This window comes from Culex pipiens, chromosome 2 (genome assembly GCF_016801865.2).
Source record: "Culex pipiens pallens isolate TS chromosome 2, TS_CPP_V2, whole genome shotgun sequence".
Taxonomy (NCBI): Eukaryota; Metazoa; Arthropoda; class Insecta; order Diptera; family Culicidae; genus Culex; species Culex pipiens.
Window position 1 is genome coordinate 221,833,570 of NC_068938.1, and position 19,250 is coordinate 221,852,819.

General features: G+C 41.1%; 7 protein-coding genes across 12 annotated transcripts in view; 2 read left to right on the forward strand and 5 right to left on the reverse strand.

Annotated features, from left to right (window-relative positions):
* Window positions 1-2,268, forward strand: part of LOC120428932 (trichohyalin-like) — a 47,616-nt gene extending 45,348 nt beyond the window's left edge. For 3 of the 5 annotated variants that reach the window (XM_039594079.2, XM_039594076.2, XM_039594080.2), the window contains 2 exons: window positions 886-1,029; window positions 1,193-2,268. In XM_039594079.2, the coding sequence (XP_039450013.1) occupies window positions 886-1,029; window positions 1,193-1,994 (946 nt within the window). In that variant the 3' untranslated portion in view covers window positions 1,995-2,268. The other 2 variants (XM_039594078.2, XM_039594077.2) reach the window with 2 other exon arrangements.
* A 1,015-nt stretch (window positions 2,269-3,283) lies between these two features.
* On the reverse strand, window positions 3,284-5,516 carry LOC120428925 (aldo-keto reductase family 1 member B1-like). 2 transcript variants are annotated; one of them, XR_008212066.1, is made up of 5 exons: window positions 5,270-5,516; window positions 4,630-4,772; window positions 3,874-4,566; window positions 3,713-3,812; window positions 3,487-3,526 (listed from the first exon to the last, which is right to left on the reverse strand). XR_008212066.1 is itself a non-coding variant. In XM_039594066.2 (4 exons), exons 1-4 carry the CDS (start codon window positions 5,342-5,344, stop codon window positions 3,481-3,483), a joined length of 957 nt encoding a protein of 318 aa, XP_039450000.1. In that variant the 5' UTR covers window positions 5,345-5,506; the 3' UTR covers window positions 3,284-3,480. The 2 variants fall into 2 exon arrangements, 1 of the variants encoding a protein (XP_039450000.1); XM_039594066.2 differs by lacking the exon at window positions 3,713-3,812 and having other exon boundaries at window positions 3,284-3,526; window positions 5,270-5,506.
* Window positions 5,517-7,575: 2,059 nt separating this feature from the next.
* Window positions 7,576-8,892, forward strand: LOC120428924 (aldo-keto reductase family 1 member B1-like). Its single transcript, XM_039594065.2, has 3 exons — window positions 7,576-7,840; window positions 7,902-8,044; window positions 8,102-8,892. The coding sequence occupies exons 1-3, from the start codon at window positions 7,766-7,768 to the stop codon at window positions 8,841-8,843; spliced, it is 960 nt and encodes a 319-aa protein (XP_039449999.1). The 5' UTR covers window positions 7,576-7,765; the 3' UTR covers window positions 8,844-8,892.
* LOC120428926 (1,5-anhydro-D-fructose reductase-like) lies at window positions 8,878-10,208 on the reverse strand. Its single transcript, XM_039594067.2, has 4 exons — window positions 9,983-10,208; window positions 9,753-9,920; window positions 9,173-9,697; window positions 8,878-9,116 (listed from the first exon to the last, which is right to left on the reverse strand). Exons 1-4 carry the CDS (start codon window positions 10,055-10,057, stop codon window positions 8,928-8,930), a joined length of 957 nt encoding a protein of 318 aa, XP_039450001.1. The 5' UTR covers window positions 10,058-10,208; the 3' UTR covers window positions 8,878-8,927.
* Window positions 10,209-14,931: 4,723 nt separating this feature from the next.
* LOC120428927 (aldo-keto reductase family 1 member A1-A-like) lies at window positions 14,932-16,113 on the reverse strand. Its single transcript, XM_039594068.2, has 3 exons — window positions 15,957-16,113; window positions 15,737-15,904; window positions 14,932-15,679 (listed from the first exon to the last, which is right to left on the reverse strand). Exons 1-3 carry the CDS (start codon window positions 16,029-16,031, stop codon window positions 14,960-14,962), a joined length of 963 nt encoding a protein of 320 aa, XP_039450002.1. The 5' UTR covers window positions 16,032-16,113; the 3' UTR covers window positions 14,932-14,959.
* Window positions 16,059-17,526, reverse strand: LOC120428922 (1,5-anhydro-D-fructose reductase-like). The gene is made up of 3 exons (XM_039594063.2): window positions 17,328-17,526; window positions 17,003-17,170; window positions 16,059-16,939 (listed from the first exon to the last, which is right to left on the reverse strand). Exons 1-3 carry the CDS (start codon window positions 17,481-17,483, stop codon window positions 16,211-16,213), a joined length of 1,053 nt encoding a protein of 350 aa, XP_039449997.1. The 5' UTR covers window positions 17,484-17,526; the 3' UTR covers window positions 16,059-16,210.
* A 69-nt stretch (window positions 17,527-17,595) lies between these two features.
* LOC120428923 (1,5-anhydro-D-fructose reductase-like) lies at window positions 17,596-19,116 on the reverse strand. The gene is made up of 3 exons (XM_039594064.2): window positions 18,907-19,116; window positions 18,518-18,685; window positions 17,596-18,455 (listed from the first exon to the last, which is right to left on the reverse strand). Exons 1-3 carry the CDS (start codon window positions 18,979-18,981, stop codon window positions 17,727-17,729), a joined length of 972 nt encoding a protein of 323 aa, XP_039449998.1. The 5' UTR covers window positions 18,982-19,116; the 3' UTR covers window positions 17,596-17,726.
* Window positions 19,117-19,250: the final 134 nt, after the last annotated feature.

Here is a 19,250-nt window from a genome sequence, read left to right on the forward strand (position 1 = left end):
ACTTTTTTCTTTCTTTCCCTGAATAAACAATCGTCGCCATTAATTTGTAATTTTTGAAATGCACAAATGCGCGCGCGCCCTTTTTTGCTGCCGAATCAAATCAAATACAACTTTTTGTAACGATCAAAATTAACCATCTCGCACATGTCAGCATACAAAACAATGAGAGTGGATCATCCCCATCAACAACTAAATCACGAACATTGCACGATACGAACAACAACAACATCATCACGAAACTGGACGATTCCGAGTCCGGACCTGTGTCGAATGTGCTCCACCTCGTGGTGGACTTTGTCAAAGGGTCATATCCGCTGTTTCCGGCCCTCGTTGCACACTTTCAGTTTGAGTCGTGGGCCTTTAGCTTGCTAACACTTGTGGCCACGTTGGCCCTCGTGGTTTATCTTCAACTTCGGTTGATCAATCGAGATTGAAACAGTTTTTTGTTAGATGTAGATTTTTTTATAGCAAGATGTAAAATTGTTGAATGTTTTTGCTCTTGATGTGATGCATTTTATCAGCCAATTTCCTAACTTTACACAACTTTATCTCAACTTTACCAAAGCATTTTTATCAGAACATTTACAACCTCTACACATATGCCAGCGTGACATTTCCCTCCGAAAATCAATCAATTATTTCCTGTATTTCCCTTGTATTACAAAATAATATAGAACTGAAATAAATCGTTTGAACAAACAGTTACTTTTTCAATTTAACAAACATTTCACAAATCAACACTCTCACGACTAAAAACAACCTGTTGAGACATAAACTTGTTAAATTATTTTTGTTTCGAACCACCATCAAAAACGCTCATCGTGCAATTCGTCTCTTTCTTCATCCTTCAAAATCAAAAATCGTAAAACAAAAACACCCCGACAGAGAGCTCACGATCGACCATCAGCGGACCCTGAAGGATCTGCAGGAGGAGCGCATCTTCGAAAGCCGAAGCATGGAGACGCGCGACGCCAAAAATAGCCAGGAAATCCAAACCCTGCATAAAAAGTGCCGAATCTTAACGAACCTGTAAGTATGCTGGATGACGCCGCACGATCAGTACTAATTGGACCGAAGATCATCTTCAAAATCACCTTCATTCACTGTGAATAATTCGAACGAAATTTGCCCAAATTATCAATTCCTTGCTTGAATTTCAATTTTACTAACGTTGCGTCTTCTTAAAATGCAGCTTCGAGGAAATGCGAATGCGATACGAACGCCGTGAGCCCCGGCAGGAAGATTTGCAGCAAATCGAGGAACTGAAAAGCGTGATCGAGTCCCAGGATCGGGACTTGCGCTTGCTCACCGAGCGATTCCGTGAGATGCAACTGCAGGAACGTGAACTGCTTCAACAGCAGCAGCAGCAGCAGCAGTTGCAGCCTCCGCCACAACCTCCCCGAAGAGCCAAGAATCGTAACAACAAGCCTCAACCACAACAGCAGCAGCAGCAAATGATCGTGGAAGATTGCGAGCCGATTCCGGTTCCGATCGTGTGCGACGTGATCTACGAAGAGAACGAAGCCGAACTCATCCAGGAGGAGCAGGAAGGAAAGCATGTCGTTGTGGACCTGCCCGAATCGGAGATCCAGACCGAAACCAAGCAGGTTCACTCGACGGAGCCGGTGATCGTGCAGTCGGAGGTTCCTCAGCAAGCTGAAGCCACTCCCGTGATAGCGATCGAGCAAATTCCGGAATCGACTGCCCAGCAGCAGCAGGTTCCAGCGGTGGCCGTCCAGGCACCCATGATCACGATCACCGAGGAGGAGGGCGGCAGTGCCGAACCGGCCTCGGAGGTGGACATTTGCGAAGTGACGGTGGAACTGCCCGTCAAGCAGCCCGCAAAGATCCCCCCGGCGGAACCGATCAACCCACAAAAAGTACAAAACATGCCCGAGATGATTGTGGTTCGCGTTCCGGATGTGGCGGCGGCGGCGACTGCTGCTGCGGAAGCGATCGTGTCTGCGCCGGGACCACGTTCCTCATCGACGTAGAACCATTTTCGTAATCTTTTAACCACTGTTTCCGTGTCTATTACTATTGTTTTCCTATTTATTTAATTATCTTGTAGAGCCTGTTTAGAGCACGTTTTATTTCACAGCCTGCTGATTGCCACAATAAAATAAACTGATCAAAGCTGGCGTAGATCTACTCAGTCATTATTATCTCATATACATCATCGGCTAGTTATGATACTATATGATCAACGAAAAATGCGAGCTGTACTGTACCAAAGATGCTGCAATAAAGAAACATGTCAGTGATAAATCCTTGTTTTGATTGGAAAGTATTCGAAATTCCACTAGACCTTAGGACTCAATTTGATGATAACCAACTAAATTTTGTGAAATAAAACACCTTGCGTCTCCATTTACTTCAAATTACAGACGACTGTCTGGTTTCGATCACAATATTGATCCATCTACCGATGAATTCTTCGATTCTCTTCATTCCTCGATATTTTATTTTGCTTTAAGAATCTCTTCCTTGACGGTTCCTTGGATTCTTTAAGCTTTGAATCACTCTTCCGGCTGTCAATACTTTCACGTTCTCATGGCTTGCTTAGAAATTTTTCTTTGCGAAACAAATCTTTGAAGGATGTTTGACATTTGTTTGTTTTTGCTTGCTGGACGGTGCCATGATTCTCTCCCATAGCACAACGAAAATAGTAGTTTATGCAACAAGTTGCAAAAAGAGGATTTTTTCAGCACGAGTCGTACATTTATCCAACGAGGTTCACCGAGTTGGATAAATACGACGAGTGCTGAAAAAATCAAGTTTTGCAACGAGTTCCATACAACATTTTTTGCAATTTCGAATAACACCCATTGAGTGAAATTTTAAGTCGAATTTTCATGTATTTTGTCAATAAATCGTTTAAATCAAAAAAATGTTGAAAAGTGTTACTTTTCGAAACAAGTGCTGAAAAGTTCAACTTTTCAGCACCCATTTCAGTGCTGAAAAGTAGAACTTTTCAGCATTCATTTTGAAAAGTGTTGCTATTCGATTCTGTTATTTTTGGTACAGAAAAGTAGGCTCTTTCGTCGTTCAAGAATGACAGGAAAAGTATGTAGTTTCACGACGGAATTGCAAAAATATATTTTCTATCATGTCTTCATTTTGTATCGTTCTGTAAACTGATGATTCCACGGATGAATCTCTTCTTCGGTGGTCCCTTAAATTTTAACAACCTTAGAGTCAACTGTACACAAATATTTAAAAAAAAAAAAAAAAAAAACAGCCTACTTGGATTCTTTCTAAATAGGGAAATAAACAATCTTTCATTTTTTGCAATAAATTTATTTCAAGCTCTCTTATCTCCGAATGACAATGTAATGTTTACAAAACTTTCAAATGCAAATAAAATAAGGGTGTGTACGAACAAACATGCTTTAAGCAGTGTAGTGAGAAGCAATTTTCAGCTCAACGGAAAAGTTCCTACACTTCACAGTATGATTCTCCACGCTTCAACAGCACACTTTAAAACTCCTCGCTCTCGAACGGATGGTGGGGATGACCGGCAGCACTGCGAAAAAAACGAAGAAGAAAAGTCGTGTTATCACCTCTTTCCGAGACAATTTAATTTCATAACGAGCAGCATAATTGCGGGCAATTAGAAAGCGCTTATCAACGGTGTTACGGAAACCGTTAAGACTAATCAATCTAGCTGAAGGAGAGATAAGCACCACGAGGGGACCACCAGAATATTTACGTCGACTTTAGCAGCTGTTTTGATAAGATGAATCCTTTCCGTGATGGTGAGAGCGATTTAGAAGGCCGCTTTGAACGGGTAGTACGGACTGTTGTCCGAGCTGACTCATCAGAAGGTTGTAAAGTTAAATTTGAGATATTTACAAATTAAGAAAATCTTACCTTGTGATCGGCACCAGCCGACCGTTGCAGTCGAAGGTCGTGATCAGCTTGATGTCGTCCTCGGTCAGCTCAAAGTCAAACACCTCAAAGTTGGACTGGATGCGCGCCTTGTTGACCGACTTGGGGATGACCACATGGCCACGCTGGATTTGGTAGCGGATCAGGATCTGGGCCGGGGTCTTTTTGTACTTTTTCGCGATGCTCACGATCTTGGGATCTTCCATCAGCTGAGGGTCGTCGGGCTTGGCCCAGGGGCGGTTCGGCGATCCGAGCGGGCTGTAAGCCGTAACGACGAGTCCTCGCTGGGCACAGAACGGTGACAGTTTGACCTGGGCCAGGTACGGATGGCACTCGATCTGGTTTACGACCGGCTTGATCTTGGCAACCTGCAGAACGCGCTCGACCTGCTTCGAGTTGAAGTTGGAAATTCCAACTCCCTTGGTGAGGCCCAGCCCAACGAGCTTCTCCATGGCCTTCCACGTGTCGACAAAATCAACATCCGAGTAGGCCGTCTTGCCGTTCTCGTCGGTTGGGAACAGTGCATCGCCCTCCTTGTAGGCCATTGGCCAGTGGATCAGGTACAAATCCAAGTAGTCCAGACCCAGATTCTTCAGCGTGGCTCGGCACGCTCCCTCGACCAAATCCGGCCGGTGGAAGGTGTTCCACAACTTGCTGGTCACGAAGATGTCCTCGCTGCAAGAAACAAGCAAAAATTACATCAAACAGATCTCAAATCTTAGTAAGCGCTGATCGTACCGCTTGACGACACCCTCCTTGATCTTGGCGTTCACACCCTCGCCTACTTCGTGCTCATTCTGGTACACGTGGGCACAATCGATGTGACGGTACCCGATATCGATGGCATCCTTCACGGCCTGGGCAACCTCACCGGGCGGAGACTGTAAAACATAGTTCATATAGAGTTTTCTATCTCCACTTGACTTCATGGCGATATTGATTGTCATCCTAACTTTCAGATAGTTGAAAAAATTGTGAAAAGTTGACAAAGTTGTTGCAAGGAATAGTTCATATCATTTGCCATTAATATTTGATAATCTATTGCAGATTAAAGGTGAACTTCACATTCTTCAATAAACTTGCATGATGGTATTACATTCGCTGACAAAGGAAACTCACTAATACAATACAAACCAACCACCAGCAAACATCTCAATGTCATGCCGGTGATTACCTCCGCCAGCAATCATAATATCAATAATGCAATCTTTGCAAGCAAAAATACTTGAGAATAGTTACACCGTCATTGAAAAGTTAGGACGAACTTTCTGGATCAACTCTATCGCTCCAGCATAAACTGATAACAAAAGTTATGTAATAAAACTGCGACTATCAATTTCACCACAAATTTTCGAGCTAATAAACTGATTCTACTTACGCCCCACGTTCCGAGGCCCAAAATCGGGATGGACTGGCCATTGCTCAGCTTCACTCGTGGTACTTTGGATGCCATCTCGCGAAAAAAGTACTTGATTAACTGCAAACTGCGTTCAACTGACCCGACTGCTCGACGACGTGGACACAACTGAATGCTGCCGGTCGCGACTAATTTCTATTTATATTGGTAGTAGCGGGCCGCGCTAGTATCAGGTTGATTCGTATTATTCAATTTTAAGCGTAGAATCAATCGCAGCTAAAAGGGTTCAAGTGTGAGTATTAAAAACGCAGAAAACACCAATTTGGAGGATTTGGAAGGTATCAAATTACCCGAAAACTGCAGATAACAGAGTTAACACTTACAGTTCTGTTAGTCCAAACTGAGATAGCAGCAGGCTTTGACTCTGTTTTTTTACATGTATAGTCATATGCGAAGCAGGTTGCTGTGATGGCACTGCTATTGGGGTGCGACCGGCATTCTGCCGGCTGAGGAAAATGTTTATACACAAAAATGTGCTTATGTTGGTTCGGTGCCAGCCTGCGGCGGCAGATCGTACAAATACCAGTCACATCTACCGCTGTTGATCGAATATGTACTTGCTAGCAATTTTAGCTTCAGTCTTGTTGGAATTTATGTAGAAGTCCTAATCTCCTAATAAGTCTTATAAGATTGAAAGGTTAAATTTTGAATTTAATATGAATCATTATGTGATATAAATGTTACCGTCATCTGGGGTGAATCGGGGCTCATGAGGCAAATTGGGACAGCTGTTTTAGCAATGTTGCACCCTAATATTTTAATATTTTCGAGTAGTTTCTGATATACCAGATTCAGAACAACAAAATGTGTACATCCATTTCCAAATTTGAAACTTTAAACTGCTCTGAAACGTGCGTCCCTATTCAGACTGTTGTCCCAATCCGCCCCAGATGACGGTATATATTTTATCCAATCCAATAAGCCGATATTTTAGTTCTGCGAAATTCAAATTCAATTAACACATCGTCGTCGTATTTATTTTATTTTAGGTTGAGGAAAGACACTCGTTTGAAATTAATATTTGTTTAACAACCAGGCACCTCCACTGCGATTTTCCATGGAGCCGCATGATACTTTTAATTAAACGAACGTTTGCGAAAGATTTAAGTACGAAAGCAGTGGATCTCATTCTAGGATAGACGTAGCTCTGGAGACATTGCAAAGTAGTGTAATTTTTTTTGTTTTTGCTGTCGTTTTTTAAAGAGAAGCCTCATATTTGAAATCTAGATTTGTACACCCATTTTTGTCATATGTAGTTTTTCAAAAAAAAATATCAAAAAATGGTTATCGCTTACTAAGCTTTTTCATACTTTGAGACAATCGAAAAACTTACACTGTTCTAAGAATTTAGATAAATTTATTTTTCGAAATACTTTCAAAACAAAGCCAGTGAACAATGACTAAACTTTTTTTTTTCAATAAACTATAGCTTATCAAGCCCCTCTGTTGATTCTAACCTAAGCCAACAAAACTATTACTACTACTTAGCCAGCCAGTCGTCAGTAGTTTTTGAATCCTGACAAACGAACTATCTTGCAATCAACATCAAATTTGGTTGGAATTGAGAGAATGCACCGCCTACTTGTCTAAGTGTTGAGCCCACTACATGCGATCTGTAAATTATAACACGGTATGGCGGATGCAAAATATGGTAAAGTGAAATGACCCATGGGAGAATTGTATTTAGAAAGAAGTGATTTAGTATATGTAAAACTCAAAAAAAATATCTGTGAAAATTGGGTTTTTTATAATAAAAGTATGTTTTTGTTTTTGTGGATGAGGCGAATATAAAGCTATTGGCATAGCTGAAACGTAAAGAGGACATCAATGCGGAAGCCATAGCGTTTGGTCACCCACACTATCCATTTGTGCTCAAGTACTGCTGATAGGTTTGTTGAGGAAAGATGGGGGAAATTGCACAAATTGACTAAACAAGTATGCAAGTGTGTAATTACGCTAATCTATGAAGTAGGAATATGAATAAATACATTTTGTTATGCACCGTCAATGAAAAAAATCTTTGCATTATTCAGACAAATTAGCTTAGACGTTTGTTTAAACACCGTGTTAGAAATTATGTGAAGCCACTAATTTTCAAACTTTGAAAACTTTTGTAAAATTCCGCATACAACCACGTAGTCACACACTGCAAAATCGCACTCACATCACCACGATTTTCGCGAGTATCAAATCGATTGCAGTAGGCCGAGAGTGTTTCTTCTGCTGACAGAACGCGCAGTGTTAGAAAATACTCAACTACTATTTTACATATACACTCACGAGTCGACTCAGCTCAGTTTTTCCGGCCCTAAGTAAGCTGGCATCGCGTCAGTTTATTTTGAACCCCCGCCAAGCTCAAGTCACTTAAAATTCAGAGCTCATTCGCGAGATAAGCTGTGACTTGATTCGTTGTGTAATTTTCGGTTCGGAGTGAGACTTCTTTTTTTGCAAATCAATATGGCTACTAAGATCCCGAACGCCATCTTTAACAATGGCAAGAGCATCCCGATGATTGGACTGGGAACGTGGGGGGTAAGTCTTTTGGAAGTGCAATTTTGGAGTGGAATGAAAATTGATTTTTGTTTTCGTTTAGTCCCCGCCCGGTCAGGTCACGCAGGCCGTGAAGGATGCCATCGACATCGGCTACAGACACATCGATTGTGCCCATGTGTACCAAAACGAACATGAAGTTGGGGATGGAGTTGAGGCCAAGATTAAGGATGGGACAGTTAAGAGGTAAAATGTCTCGAAAGCTTGTGTTGAACCAAGATTTAATGGATTTTTCTCAAACAGAGAGGACATTTTCATCACGAGCAAGTTGTGGAACACCTTCCACCGACCGGAGCTGGTCGAAGGAGCTTGCAGAAATACTTTGAAGAATCTCAAGCTTGAATACTTGGATTTGTATCTGATTCACTGGCCCGTTGGTTACAAGGAAGGTGACGATCTATTCCCGATGCAGCCGGACGGAAAGAAGTTTATTTTCTCCGACGCGGATTACGTCGATACCTGGAAGGCGATGGAAAAGCTGGTCGATGATGGACTGGTCAAGAACATCGGCCTGTCCAACTTTAATCGCAAGCAGGTTCAACGCGTTCTGGACGTGGCCAGGATCAAACCCGTCACGAACCAGATCGAGAATCATGCGTACTTACATCAGGCCAAACTGTGCGCATTTTGCGCTGAAAAGGGCATCATCGTTACCGCGTACAGTCCTCTGGCTTCCCCGGCTAGACCGTGGGTCAAGGACGGCGATATCGTTCTTCTTGAAGACGAAAAGTTGAAGTCGATCGCCGCGAAGCACTCGCGCGATCCGGCCCAAATTTTGATCCGCTACCAGATCCAGCAGGGCCACGTGGTCATCCCGAAGTCGGTCACCAAAGCCCGGATCGCGTCCAATTTCGACGTTTTCTCGTTCGAACTGGACGCGGAAGATGTGAAGCTGCTGGCATCGCTGGAACGCAACGAGCGCATCTGTCCGGAGTTTGGATCCTTTGGACATCCGCACCATCCGTTTGAGAATGAGGAGTGTTGAAAATTCTTTTATTTAAAATTATTGCAGATAAATATTCTGTGTGAAACTCAACAAAAATGTTTATTTTCAGTAAAATCTTTTGTATCAAAACTCCGCATTAAAAGGGTAATATTTGTGCTTTTTGAGTGGTGGGAAAGGGAGCGTCCTTTCCGACTGGAACGTGTCCATGTATTGCATCTCATCGTCAGTCAAGCTGAAATTAAACACGTCAAAATTTTGCTTGATTCGCTCCTCCTTGGTTGAGTAAGGAATTGGAATGGTTCCCAGTTGAATCTGAAAAAAAAAACTTTTAAATTTGTTGCAAAAAAAATAATCTTAAACTAATTTACCAAATATCTCAGAATCACTTGTCCATCAGTCTTTCCATATTTCTGTCCAATCTCCAGCACCTTCGCATCTCCGAGAGCCGATTTATTCCCGTAAGTCGCCCGATGAGGCCTTCCCATCGGTCCAAACGCCGTCACCGTAATGCCACGCTCCCGACAAAACTCAATCAACCTTTTCTGATTACATCCGGGATTGACCTCAACCTGATTGTTAACCGGCTTGATCGTAGCAACCTCCAAAATCCTAGCAATCTGTTCGCTGTTAAAGTTCGACAGTCCAATGCTGCGCACCTTCCCACTTTTAACCAACTTTTCCATGGCCTTCCACGTTTCAACGTAGTCGACCTCGTCAAACAGCGAATTTCCCTCGGCATCCTTTGGTTGCATGTCACCGAACTCGTAGCCCTGAAATTGCAACCCCATTGGCGAATGCATCAGGTACAGATCGATATAGCCAATGTCGAGCATATCGAACGAGCGCTGGAAGGCCGCGGCCACGTGTTCCGGGCGGTGGAAGGTGTTCCATAGCTAAAATCATAACTTAAATTTTCAAAAATATTCGTCAAAATTCAATAACTACCACCTTTGAAGTGACAAACAGATCTTCCCGTTTCACGACTCCTTCGGCGATTTTATCCCGAATCGCCTGGCCAACTTCGACCTCGTTCTCGTACAGGAACGCCGTGTCAATGTGTCGGTAGCCAGCGTCGATCGCCTTCTTCACCAGGTCGATCCCTTGACCTTCCTTTGCCTGTTTCAAAGTCGTGTAAAATGATTAAAAGTTACGCAAATAAATACCTTAAAATCTCTCACCAAATACGTCCCGTAACCCAGCGCTGGAATGTCGAATCCATTTCCCAGGCTAACTTTTGGCACCGCACTCGACATGGCAAATAATCGTGCTCAAAAATACTCGTAATGGACGCAAATTTCCCCGCAAATTTCTGTTTGACAATAAACAGAGTTATTAGCAAGCCAAGACCACGAACACACCACTATTTATACGCGGAATTACACTCGAGAAACCCTCCACGACCACAACCGCGACTTGAAACGCGATTGCTTTGGTTGTGTTGAGTCGCGTAGCGCGGGTTGAAAGCCGCAATCCAAGTAGGTGACCGCGTGAACTTTATTTTGCTAAAAATTTCTTATCAACTTTTGTTTAAATTTCTTTTATTGAATCGTGGAAGTAAAAAGCCAAAAAATGTATTTTGCACGAAACGTTCCGCATTTCAAGCGATTTTCCACGCTTGCTTTGTTTCTTCACAAAGCATTTCCTCAAAGTTTACCTGTTGCTCCTTTATCATCTTTTGCGAAGGTGGGAACGCATCCTAACAGGTCACGCCAAATTATCCCGTTTGCATAGGATGCAACCTTACACAGTAGGCCAACAGCTGGCATGGTTTGGTTTTTTTTTTCAGCAGCAACACAAAAAATCAAGTTAGAACGTGGGCGAAAAGAAAAATCTATGAAATCAATTTTGATACGGATGAGCTGGATTGTATGTTTGTGTTTCTCAGGATTCCTCATGATTTTTAAAGGATACAAATTGACATTGCTTTTGTACGCTCGTTTCTCGGGTGTTCTCCACGCGAGTTCGATAAGGTCACTTTGTTTGTTGTTACATGCTGGTAAATTTCTGTGAAATCGTGATTTCCTTCGGTTAGTAATTTTATTTTTGGAAATTTTACGGACAATTTCATTCTACGAGGATGGCAATACTTCAGTTTCACAAATATTTTTTAACAATAATTTATGTAATAGTCTTTATTTAAACGTTTTCATGATATTTTTTTCAACAAGATAAAAAAAATCACGAGTAATTAAAATCGGAAAATGTACACTTACTTTTTAAAAATAAATGGTAAGTTGAATTCGATTGCAAATTCAATTTAAAAATTAAGTGAAAAATCTATTCTTCCATGTTGGTTCTTGAAACAATCGATTCATTCAAAAACATGTTTCTCATGCTTCTCTGTGGCCAACTGTAATTGATTAAGAGTTAAACTCTTATTTTTTTTTTAATATCTACAACTTTTCCAACGATGCCAAATCGATCAGCAAATGTCTTCGCAAGATACTGATTTTCGAATATTTACACACCAAATTTTTATGGAGACTTGTATAGGCAAACCAATGATCCTTTGGTAATAAGGGAATCTAAAAAAAGTGTTTGTCAAATGACTTGGTATTATATTACAAGAAAAAAAACTTTGAATTGGCTATTTTGTATACACAGTAAACAAAAATATAATAATATTATATTACTGAAAATGGTGAGAGTTTTGACGTAAAAAAAAACCTTAGCGTCAGTTTTTTATCAGTTTCTGTTGGATTTCACTTTTAAACACATTATTTTAGGTCATATTCAACCATCAAATTTTAAACCTTCCTAAATAAAGCCTTTTTGACTGTGTACATGAACTAATTTTTGCCATCTGATCAAATTGCAATTCTACAATATTTATGGCTTTGAATCCCACGTTACATTTTTATTATAAGTCTACTTTTTTCATAACTTAAATTTAAATTAAGTTTTCTTGAAATGGATAACCGTAGCATGTGTTTCAGTAAGAAAACATATTCAAACTCAAAATGGTCACATTTATACACTTATTTTTCTTGAAAAAGTCCAATAAACAACATTTTAAATTTTTGCTTTTTGGGCGCTTTTGAAGGGAAACCATCATATTTTTTCATAACTTTTTTTTTTTATTTATTTTTTCTCAATAAAGCACTCTGCTTAAACGATCAATTGAACCACAACAACTTAGTTTTCGACGAATTTAAAATTTTAGTAACATAAAAATTTGAACAAATCAAAATTTGATATAACGATGCTTTTTGGCTATTTAGAAATTTACAATGTATAGGAAATATTTTTTTAAGATATGATTAATAATTGATAATTGATTTAATAAAATATATATTCAATATTTAATTTGAATGAAGTTTTTTTGTTGTTCAGCTTTTTTAAACATTGTAACATTGTAGACCCGTTTTTGGTATTCAAAAATACCCAAAAAGCAAGAAAAATTAAATTGTGTTGATTGGATCTTTTAAAGAATACTCCACATTTATTTTTTTAAAGAAAAATTGTTAGGTTACTTCTAGTGCGTCCAATTTTCCCGGGTTTTGAATTTCCCGGGAAACGGGAAAAATATTTTGTGAATCCCGGGAATTCCCGGGATCCCGGGAAATTTTTGAAACAGTCAAAAAATCTATGTTTTTGTTATATTGATTACGTTTTTCAAGCTTAAAATCATAGAATGACCTCAATACTAGTAATTGTTGATAATGTACACTTCAATCTAAACAAGGACAGCAAATTAAGATAGCTTAAAATACATTAAAAATTGATTTTTTCTTGTTCATGGCTTTGCATATCAAATGAAACACAATTGTAATATATTTCTTTTTATAAATATTACATGACTACAAGCTTATTTTTTTTTAAACTGTCTATGAAACAAGAAACGAAAACAAATATAATGATAACAGCCAATGTGAAATTTTTGATAAGTTTAGAATTTCAAGGTTTACATAAAATATATTTTACAAATTATCTTTAAGTCACTACCGCAAACTGGGGAAAATCGGGAGAACAGTCTGAATAGCAAATTCATGGAAATCGGTGTACTAATTGTTTTGTTCTGGTCCTGTTTTAACCGAAACCAATAAAAAATCAGACCATTTAGCCTAAACAGTTGTCTTAATTTGTTACTTTTGTCCTGATTTGCTCCAGATGCCGGTGTTTGATAAAAAATAATGAAATCTAGATTAAATTTTCAAAAGGTCCTATCTGCATAGGAAACCCATGAGGGATAGGTTGTTTTGAAAATTTAATCTAGAAATATGATATTTTTTATAGTTTAAAATCATTAATATATGTTAATAGAAGACCAAGTCTGTAAAAAAAATATAAAAAATATTTTAAGCATAATTTTAACAATTTTCTTTAAAAACCCAAATTAATGCTGATAAATGCCGAATACAATTTAAATGCATTAAAATTCTAATAGATTACTAAGTATTCAACTGATCATCTGTTTCCTCAACCAAATCTGAATTTCCAGACCAAAATTTGTTTTTTTTTTCAATTTCGGGAATTCCCGGGACAAATTTTAAAAAATCCCGGGATTCGGGAATTCCCGGTTTTGGAAAAATCCCGGGAATTTTGTCCCGGGAATTCCCGGGATGGACGCACTAGTTACTTCACAGCTGAAGATGGTCACCTTATCATATTTTTTGTTGTAAATTGGCTGACTTGTTTAGTAATTTTCAGCTAGAAAGGTTAACAAAACCATTATATTTTATTTAGAAGTGTGGTAAATATTTTGTTAGTCACTAAATGTTTTGAAGACATAAAACTTCACAATATAGACTTTTTCTTTCGTACATGATCTAATATTTCGAATTTTTTTTATCATTTTTTATTTAAAAAACCCATTGTAGAAATCATAAAAAAAAATTCCTTTGGCATTTATTTGAAAAAAAAAACAGAGACGATCATGTACGAAAGTAAAAGTCTATAATGTAAAGTTTTATGTTCTCAGACCATTTTTTTGTCAAATCCGTGATAAAAATCAATATTTTTTGTTAATTTTAGAACATGCACACATACAAGTTTCATTCAAATCATATTTATTTGGAAACATCAAAATCGTAATAATGATTGCAATAACTATCAAATTTTCCAGAATAATCAATTTCAAGCATCATTTTGATCCAAAGTGACCTTATCAAATCCGCGTGTCAAACAACCGTAGACCCACGCGTACCCTAATCGATCTGCTCGGTTCCCCCGGAAAGCACTCCAAAATAGAGTCAAGCTGGTTTTCACAGATTTTCACCTCCTTACAGCTCGTCCAGCTGCAAATCGGCGGAAATAATGAATCTTTTAGAGACACAAAAATTTTAAGGGATAATTCGGCGTGACCTACATGATCGAATCTTTGAAAAAAAAAAACCTTAAATGTCCAACCATAGAAAAAAAAACTCAAAAACGATGCGCGTTGAAAATTGCTTGATTAGCGTGAAGCCATGTGCTGCTTGCTAACAAGACGAATGCTTGAAAAAGGACACAGAGGAAACGAAATGAAAGATCAAAAATGATCCTTTTTTACTCGATCTTTGACATCGTTTTCTCCAATGGGAATTCAGTTCTATTCTATGTGCAGTCTGGAGTAAATTAGTTCCGCGTCATGTTGGTTTTTTACCTTAATTCTTTGGATAAACTTTAACTAAAATTTTAGTTTTGAATTTTCAACTTTAACGTGAAGTCTATCAATTTCATAAACAAAATATTGTTGAAATTCTCATTGGAAAAAATTGCAAAATCCTCATAACGCGCAAAGGACCTTTTTGATCATCCGCCTTGTCATGAACTTTCTTCAATTTTTCGTCCTTTTCCCATCTTTCTTAAAGACTCCAAGTCACATAGCGTCACGCTTATCGAGCAATTATCCACGCGTCCCGCTTTTTTCTATGGTTGGACATTTTAACTTCAAAAAATACGATCATGTAGGTCACACCGAATTATCCCCGATTTTTGTTGTTCTAAAAGGTTCATCATTTCCGCTGATTTGCAGCTGCGGACAACTTTTAAGGTGACACACAAAGGAGGTGAAAATCTGTTACGAATCAGCTTGACTCTACTCTGGAGTATCCGCAAGAGATCGATTTGGGTACGCTCGTTGCACGGCTGTTCGCCACGCGGATCCGACAGGGTCACTTGGGATCGTAATAAGACTACAAATTGATTGCCACGGCAATTTGATGTTTATTTGCTCAGAATTCGGTGTTGAACGGGTAGTACTTGTGGGGCGCCCACACGGCGAACGGGACCGATCGCGTCCCGGTGTTGAAACCGTCCATGATCGCGATCTCCTCGGGGGTCAGCTTGAAGTCGAAAATGTCGATGTTCTGGCGGAGACGATCGGGGTTTGCTGATTTTGGCACCGGGATGGTTCCGATGTCCACCAGGTATCTAAGGATGATTTGACCTGGAGTTTTACCGTACTTTTTGCCGATCTCCAGAACACGAGGATCGTCCAGGGCTGGCTTGGGGGTGTTGGCTGGATCTTTCTCGTAGTAGTTGGGACGACCCAGAGGACTGTACGCGGTGATTGTGATGTTCAACTTTTTGCAAAACTCCGTGAGCTTCCGCTGGTTCAGATTTGGATTGCACTCAACCTGGTTGGTCACTGGAACTACTTCGCACTCGTTCACAATTCGCTCCACCTGTTCACTGTTAAAGTTGGACACACCGATGCCCTTGACCTTGCCAGTTTTTAACAGTTTCTCCATTGCACGGTACGTGTCCACAATGTCCACCTCGGTAAACTCCGGCGCCACTGGAGAATCCGGATTCGGGGCCGCCCAATCGATAAACTTGAAACTCATCGGCGAGTGCATCAGATAAAGGTCGATGTAGCCGATATCCAAGTTGGCCAGCGATCGATTGAACGCTTCCTCAACGTGCTGAGGATCGTGGAAGTTGTTCCACAACTAATCGAAGAAATAAAACTTTAAACGCTTGCAAAAATTACTCAGATCAAAACAAACCTTGGTCGTGACGAAAACATCCTCGCGCTTGATCGCGCCTTCTGCGATCTTCTCGCGAATCGCCTGGCCAACTTCCTTCTCGTTTGCGTACAAGTAGGCGGTGTCAATGTGCCGATACCCTGCGTCAATGGCTGCTTTGACCGCCTCAATCGCTTCACCTTCGCGAGACTTTTGAGGCAAAATTATAAGAATATTCGGATCTAAACATTTCACAACTTACCAACCACGTGCCCAAACCCAACACGGGCATCTTTTGGCCATTGTTCAACGTTATGGTTGGCGCTAGGGGAGCCATTTCGGATTGAGTGACGGACGATCAGAGTGCAACTAAATAGCGCCGAGTGACTGGCTAGTTTATTTATTGAGACACGAATGGCTGGGCGCTTATCATAACGGGTGATAACAATTTGTTTGATAGCCCATATGTCACTCACACAGGTGAGTAATGAACCGTGACTTGCTTTTATTGACTTATCAAAACTCAATGTGGAAAGGATAGTGCTCGTGGTCCACCAAACGCTTGAAGTGAACCATTCTCTTGCCAGTGTTGAACTCGTCCATGACTTTGATGTCATCTTCGGAAAGTTGAAAATCAAAAATTTCTAAATTTTGCTTCAAATGTTCGACATTGGTTGATTTTGGAACCGGAAACGCTCCAATGTCAACCAAATATCTAAGAATGACTTGAACTGGAGATTTGCGGTACTTTTCACCTATTGCAATAATTTTTGGCTCATTCAAAACTGGCTTTGGCTTATTTTCCGGATCTTTCTGATACAGATGTGGCCTTCCCAACGGACTATGAGCTGTAACCACAATATCCAGATTTTTGCAGAAATCAATCAACTTTTTCTGATTAACTCTTGCATTACACTCAACCTGATTGCTGGTCGGTTTTATTCTACATTCCTTCAAAATTCGCCCAATTTGCTCGCTATTGAAGTTTGACACGCCAATGCTTTTGACCTTCCCGTTGTCCACGAGGGCCTCCATTGCTCGCCAGGTGTCCACGTAATCATAGTCCGAAAACAGAACCTTCCCCTCCGCATCCAGTGGCATCAGCTTCTGCTCATCCCAACCGTTAAATTTGTACCCAAACGGCATGTGCATAAGGTACGAATCAATGTAATCCAGCCCAAGATTTTCAAGCGATTTTTCGCACGCCAACGCCACATGATCCGGATGGTGAAAAGTGTTCCAAAGCTGAAAAATTTCTCATTCGAAAATATAATTCCTCATCCAAGTAGCCATCGACTGCAGACCCACCTTGGTGCACACAAACAGCTCGCTACGCTGCACGACGCCCTCCTCGATCTTGGCGCGTATCGCGCGGCCTACTGCGCGCTCGTTCTTGTAAAAGTACGCCGTGTCAATATGGCGGAAGCCGGCGTCGATGCCTGCTTTGACCAGCGCGACGCAGTCGTCTCCTTTGGACTGCGAAAAGAACAACAGTTTTTTTTTACACGACAGGTGCAACACAAAAAAAGAAAAGAAAGTTTTGCGGAATAATTAAGTCACCCTCTGTCGCGTAACCACGATGCGTAACATTCTAAAGAGACGACCACAAATACAGACAGCCTATAAAACGTACCATCGAGGTGCCCAAGCCGATAGCCGGCATTTCGAGGCCGTTGTTCAGCCGAACCATGGGAACCAGCTTGGCGGCGGACATCTTCGGCTGGGAACTGAATCTTCGAACGCTTCGGGACGCACTACTGATAAGAGACAAACAGCGAACGAGTCCCATGATGATCTTCTTGGGGGGAAAAACTCTTCAAGTGATGAGCGATTAAGACGAATATGATTTTTGGGTGTTGCGCAAGAGGGAGCGTGACTTTCTCAAATCATAAAAAACACGATTTCGGTAAATTACTTTATTTAAGTTCAAAATACACACTAATCAGATTCAGAAATTTAATTAGAGTCGTTTTGTCAACAAAACTACCATCGTTTCTCAAAAGTTAACAATTTTGTGAGATTCTTTATCAACTTAAAAATCAATTTTGAACGGGAAATACTTATGTTCGGTACACAAACTGAACGGCACTGTGCGCTTTCCGGTGTGGAATTCGTCCATGGTTTTGATTTCGTCCTCGGTCAGCTTGAAGTCAAAGATATCGATGTTCTGCTTGATGCGCTCCGGGTTCGACGATTTCGGAATCGGGATCGTACCGATGTCAATCAAATAGCGCAGAATCACCTGTCCGGAGGTTTTTTCGTACTTTTTCCCGATTTCAACTACTTTCGGGTCGTCCAGCGCTGGTTTCGGCATATTATCTGGATCTTTCTCGTAATAGTTTGGACGTCCCAGCGGGCTGTACGCCGTCAGCGTAATGTCCAAATTCTTGCAGAACTCGGTCAACTTTCTCTGGTTGAGGCTTGGGTTGCACTCAACCTGGTTGGTGACCGGCTTAATTTCGCACTCGGCTAGCAGACGCGTGATCTGTTCGCTGTTAAAGTTCGACACGCCAATGCTCTTGACCTTTCCCGTCTTCAGCAGCTTCTCCATCGCCTTCCAGGTATCGATAAAGTCCACATCCGAAAACTGCAGCTTGCCATCGGCGTCGTACGGCATCAGGTTGGCCGTGTCCCAATCGATAAATTTGTACCCAATCGGCAGATGCATCAGGTACAAGTCAATATAGTCAATGTTCAAATTCTCCAACGACTTCTGGAATGCCTGCTCCACGTGGTCCGGATGGTGGTAGGTGCTCCACAGCTAAAAATAAACCCAATCCAAGTTAACCACCCAACAAAAAACAAAAACTTTTCAAGGCCTACCTTGGTCGTGACAAACATGTCCTCACGCTGTACGACGCCCTCTTCGATCTTGGCGCGGATGGCCTCGCCAACTTCTTTCTCGTTCTGATAAAAGTACGCCGTGTCAATGTGCCGGTACCCGGCGTCGATAGCTGCCTTGACCGCGTCGATTCCTTCACCTTCCTTCGACTAACGAAATAAGAAAAATAAAACACTCGATTACTAAACGCACGCCGGCCTACTACGACCACCACACCACACAGTTGGGGACGCAGCGTGTTTGTATGTGTTGTGCAAGGGGAGCAAATCAAACAAGTGCGCGTCGCTACCCCCCTTTTGTCAGTGGGAAGCCAAGCTTGCTTTTCATAATCCCTCCAAAAAAGTATCGATTATCCCAAAAGAACACTCACCAGCCAGGTTCCAAGGCCAAGGACGGGCATCTCGAGGCCGTTGTTCAGCTTGACCGTGGTCGCTTTCGGGGTCATTTTGGAGAACACTGCAAACGCGCGTCGAATAATGGTTGAAAAATGTGATCCAAAGTACACTTTCGTCGAAGCAGCAGGTCTGAACTCCACCGGGCTTGGGATACGAATGAAGGGCAGATGCCGCGAAACAGAACGGGGCAGAATGTGATAAATTTGCACACTCCACACTACGACGATCCTCGCAATATACAGGCACGATGTCGAGGGCGAACACCGGCCGGCTTGATGAGCACTTGGGATATTTAACCCTTTCGGTGGTCACTTGGAGG

Bases quoted from the DNA above. Each gene is read 5' to 3' on its own strand.
- LOC120428927 (XM_039594068.2), bottom strand. From the start codon at position 16,031: ATGGCTCCCCTAGCGCCAACCATAACGTTGAACAATGGCCAAAAGATG. The intron at 15,905-15,956 runs GTAAGTTGTGAA...TTGCCTCAAAAG, and splicing joins TGGGTTTGGGCACGTGGTTG to TCTCGCGAAGGTGAAGCGAT. The intron at 15,680-15,736 runs GTTTGTTTTGAT...TTCTTCGATTAG, and splicing joins ATGTTTTCGTCACGACCAAG to TTGTGGAACAACTTCCACGA.
- LOC120428922 (XM_039594063.2), bottom strand. From the start codon at position 17,483: ATGGGACTCGTTCGCTGTTTGTCTCTTATCAGTAGTGCGTCCCGAAGC. The intron at 17,171-17,327 runs GTACGTTTTATA...TTCTTTTCGCAG, and splicing joins TCGGCTTGGGCACCTCGATG to TCCAAAGGAGACGACTGCGT. The intron at 16,940-17,002 runs GTGGGTCTGCAG...GAAATTTTTCAG, and splicing joins AGCTGTTTGTGTGCACCAAG to CTTTGGAACACTTTTCACCA.
- LOC120428923 (XM_039594064.2), bottom strand. From the start codon at position 18,981: ATGACCCCGAAAGCGACCACGGTCAAGCTGAACAACGGCCTCGAGATG. The intron at 18,686-18,906 runs GTGAGTGTTCTT...TTATTTCGTTAG, and splicing joins TTGGCCTTGGAACCTGGCTG to TCGAAGGAAGGTGAAGGAAT. The intron at 18,456-18,517 runs GTAGGCCTTGAA...GTTTATTTTTAG, and splicing joins ACATGTTTGTCACGACCAAG to CTGTGGAGCACCTACCACCA.
- LOC120428925 (XM_039594066.2), bottom strand. From the start codon at position 5,344: ATGGCATCCAAAGTACCACGAGTGAAGCTGAGCAATGGCCAGTCCATC. The intron at 4,773-5,269 runs GTAAGTAGAATC...TATGTTTTACAG, and splicing joins TGGGCCTCGGAACGTGGGGC to TCTCCGCCCGGTGAGGTTGC. The intron at 4,567-4,629 runs GTACGATCAGCG...TGTTTCTTGCAG, and splicing joins AAGGAGGGTGTCGTCAAGCG to CGAGGACATCTTCGTGACCA.
- LOC120428924 (XM_039594065.2), top strand. From the start codon at position 7,766: ATGGCTACTAAGATCCCGAACGCCATCTTTAACAATGGCAAGAGCATC. The intron at 7,841-7,901 runs GTAAGTCTTTTG...GTTTTCGTTTAG, and splicing joins TTGGACTGGGAACGTGGGGG to TCCCCGCCCGGTCAGGTCAC. The intron at 8,045-8,101 runs GTAAAATGTCTC...TTTCTCAAACAG, and splicing joins AAGGATGGGACAGTTAAGAG to AGAGGACATTTTCATCACGA.
- LOC120428926 (XM_039594067.2), bottom strand. From the start codon at position 10,057: ATGTCGAGTGCGGTGCCAAAAGTTAGCCTGGGAAATGGATTCGACATT. The intron at 9,698-9,752 runs GTGGTAGTTATT...TTATGATTTTAG, and splicing joins ATCTGTTTGTCACTTCAAAG to CTATGGAACACCTTCCACCG. The intron at 9,117-9,172 runs GTAAATTAGTTT...TTTTTTTTTCAG, and splicing joins AAGTGATTCTGAGATATTTG to ATTCAACTGGGAACCATTCC.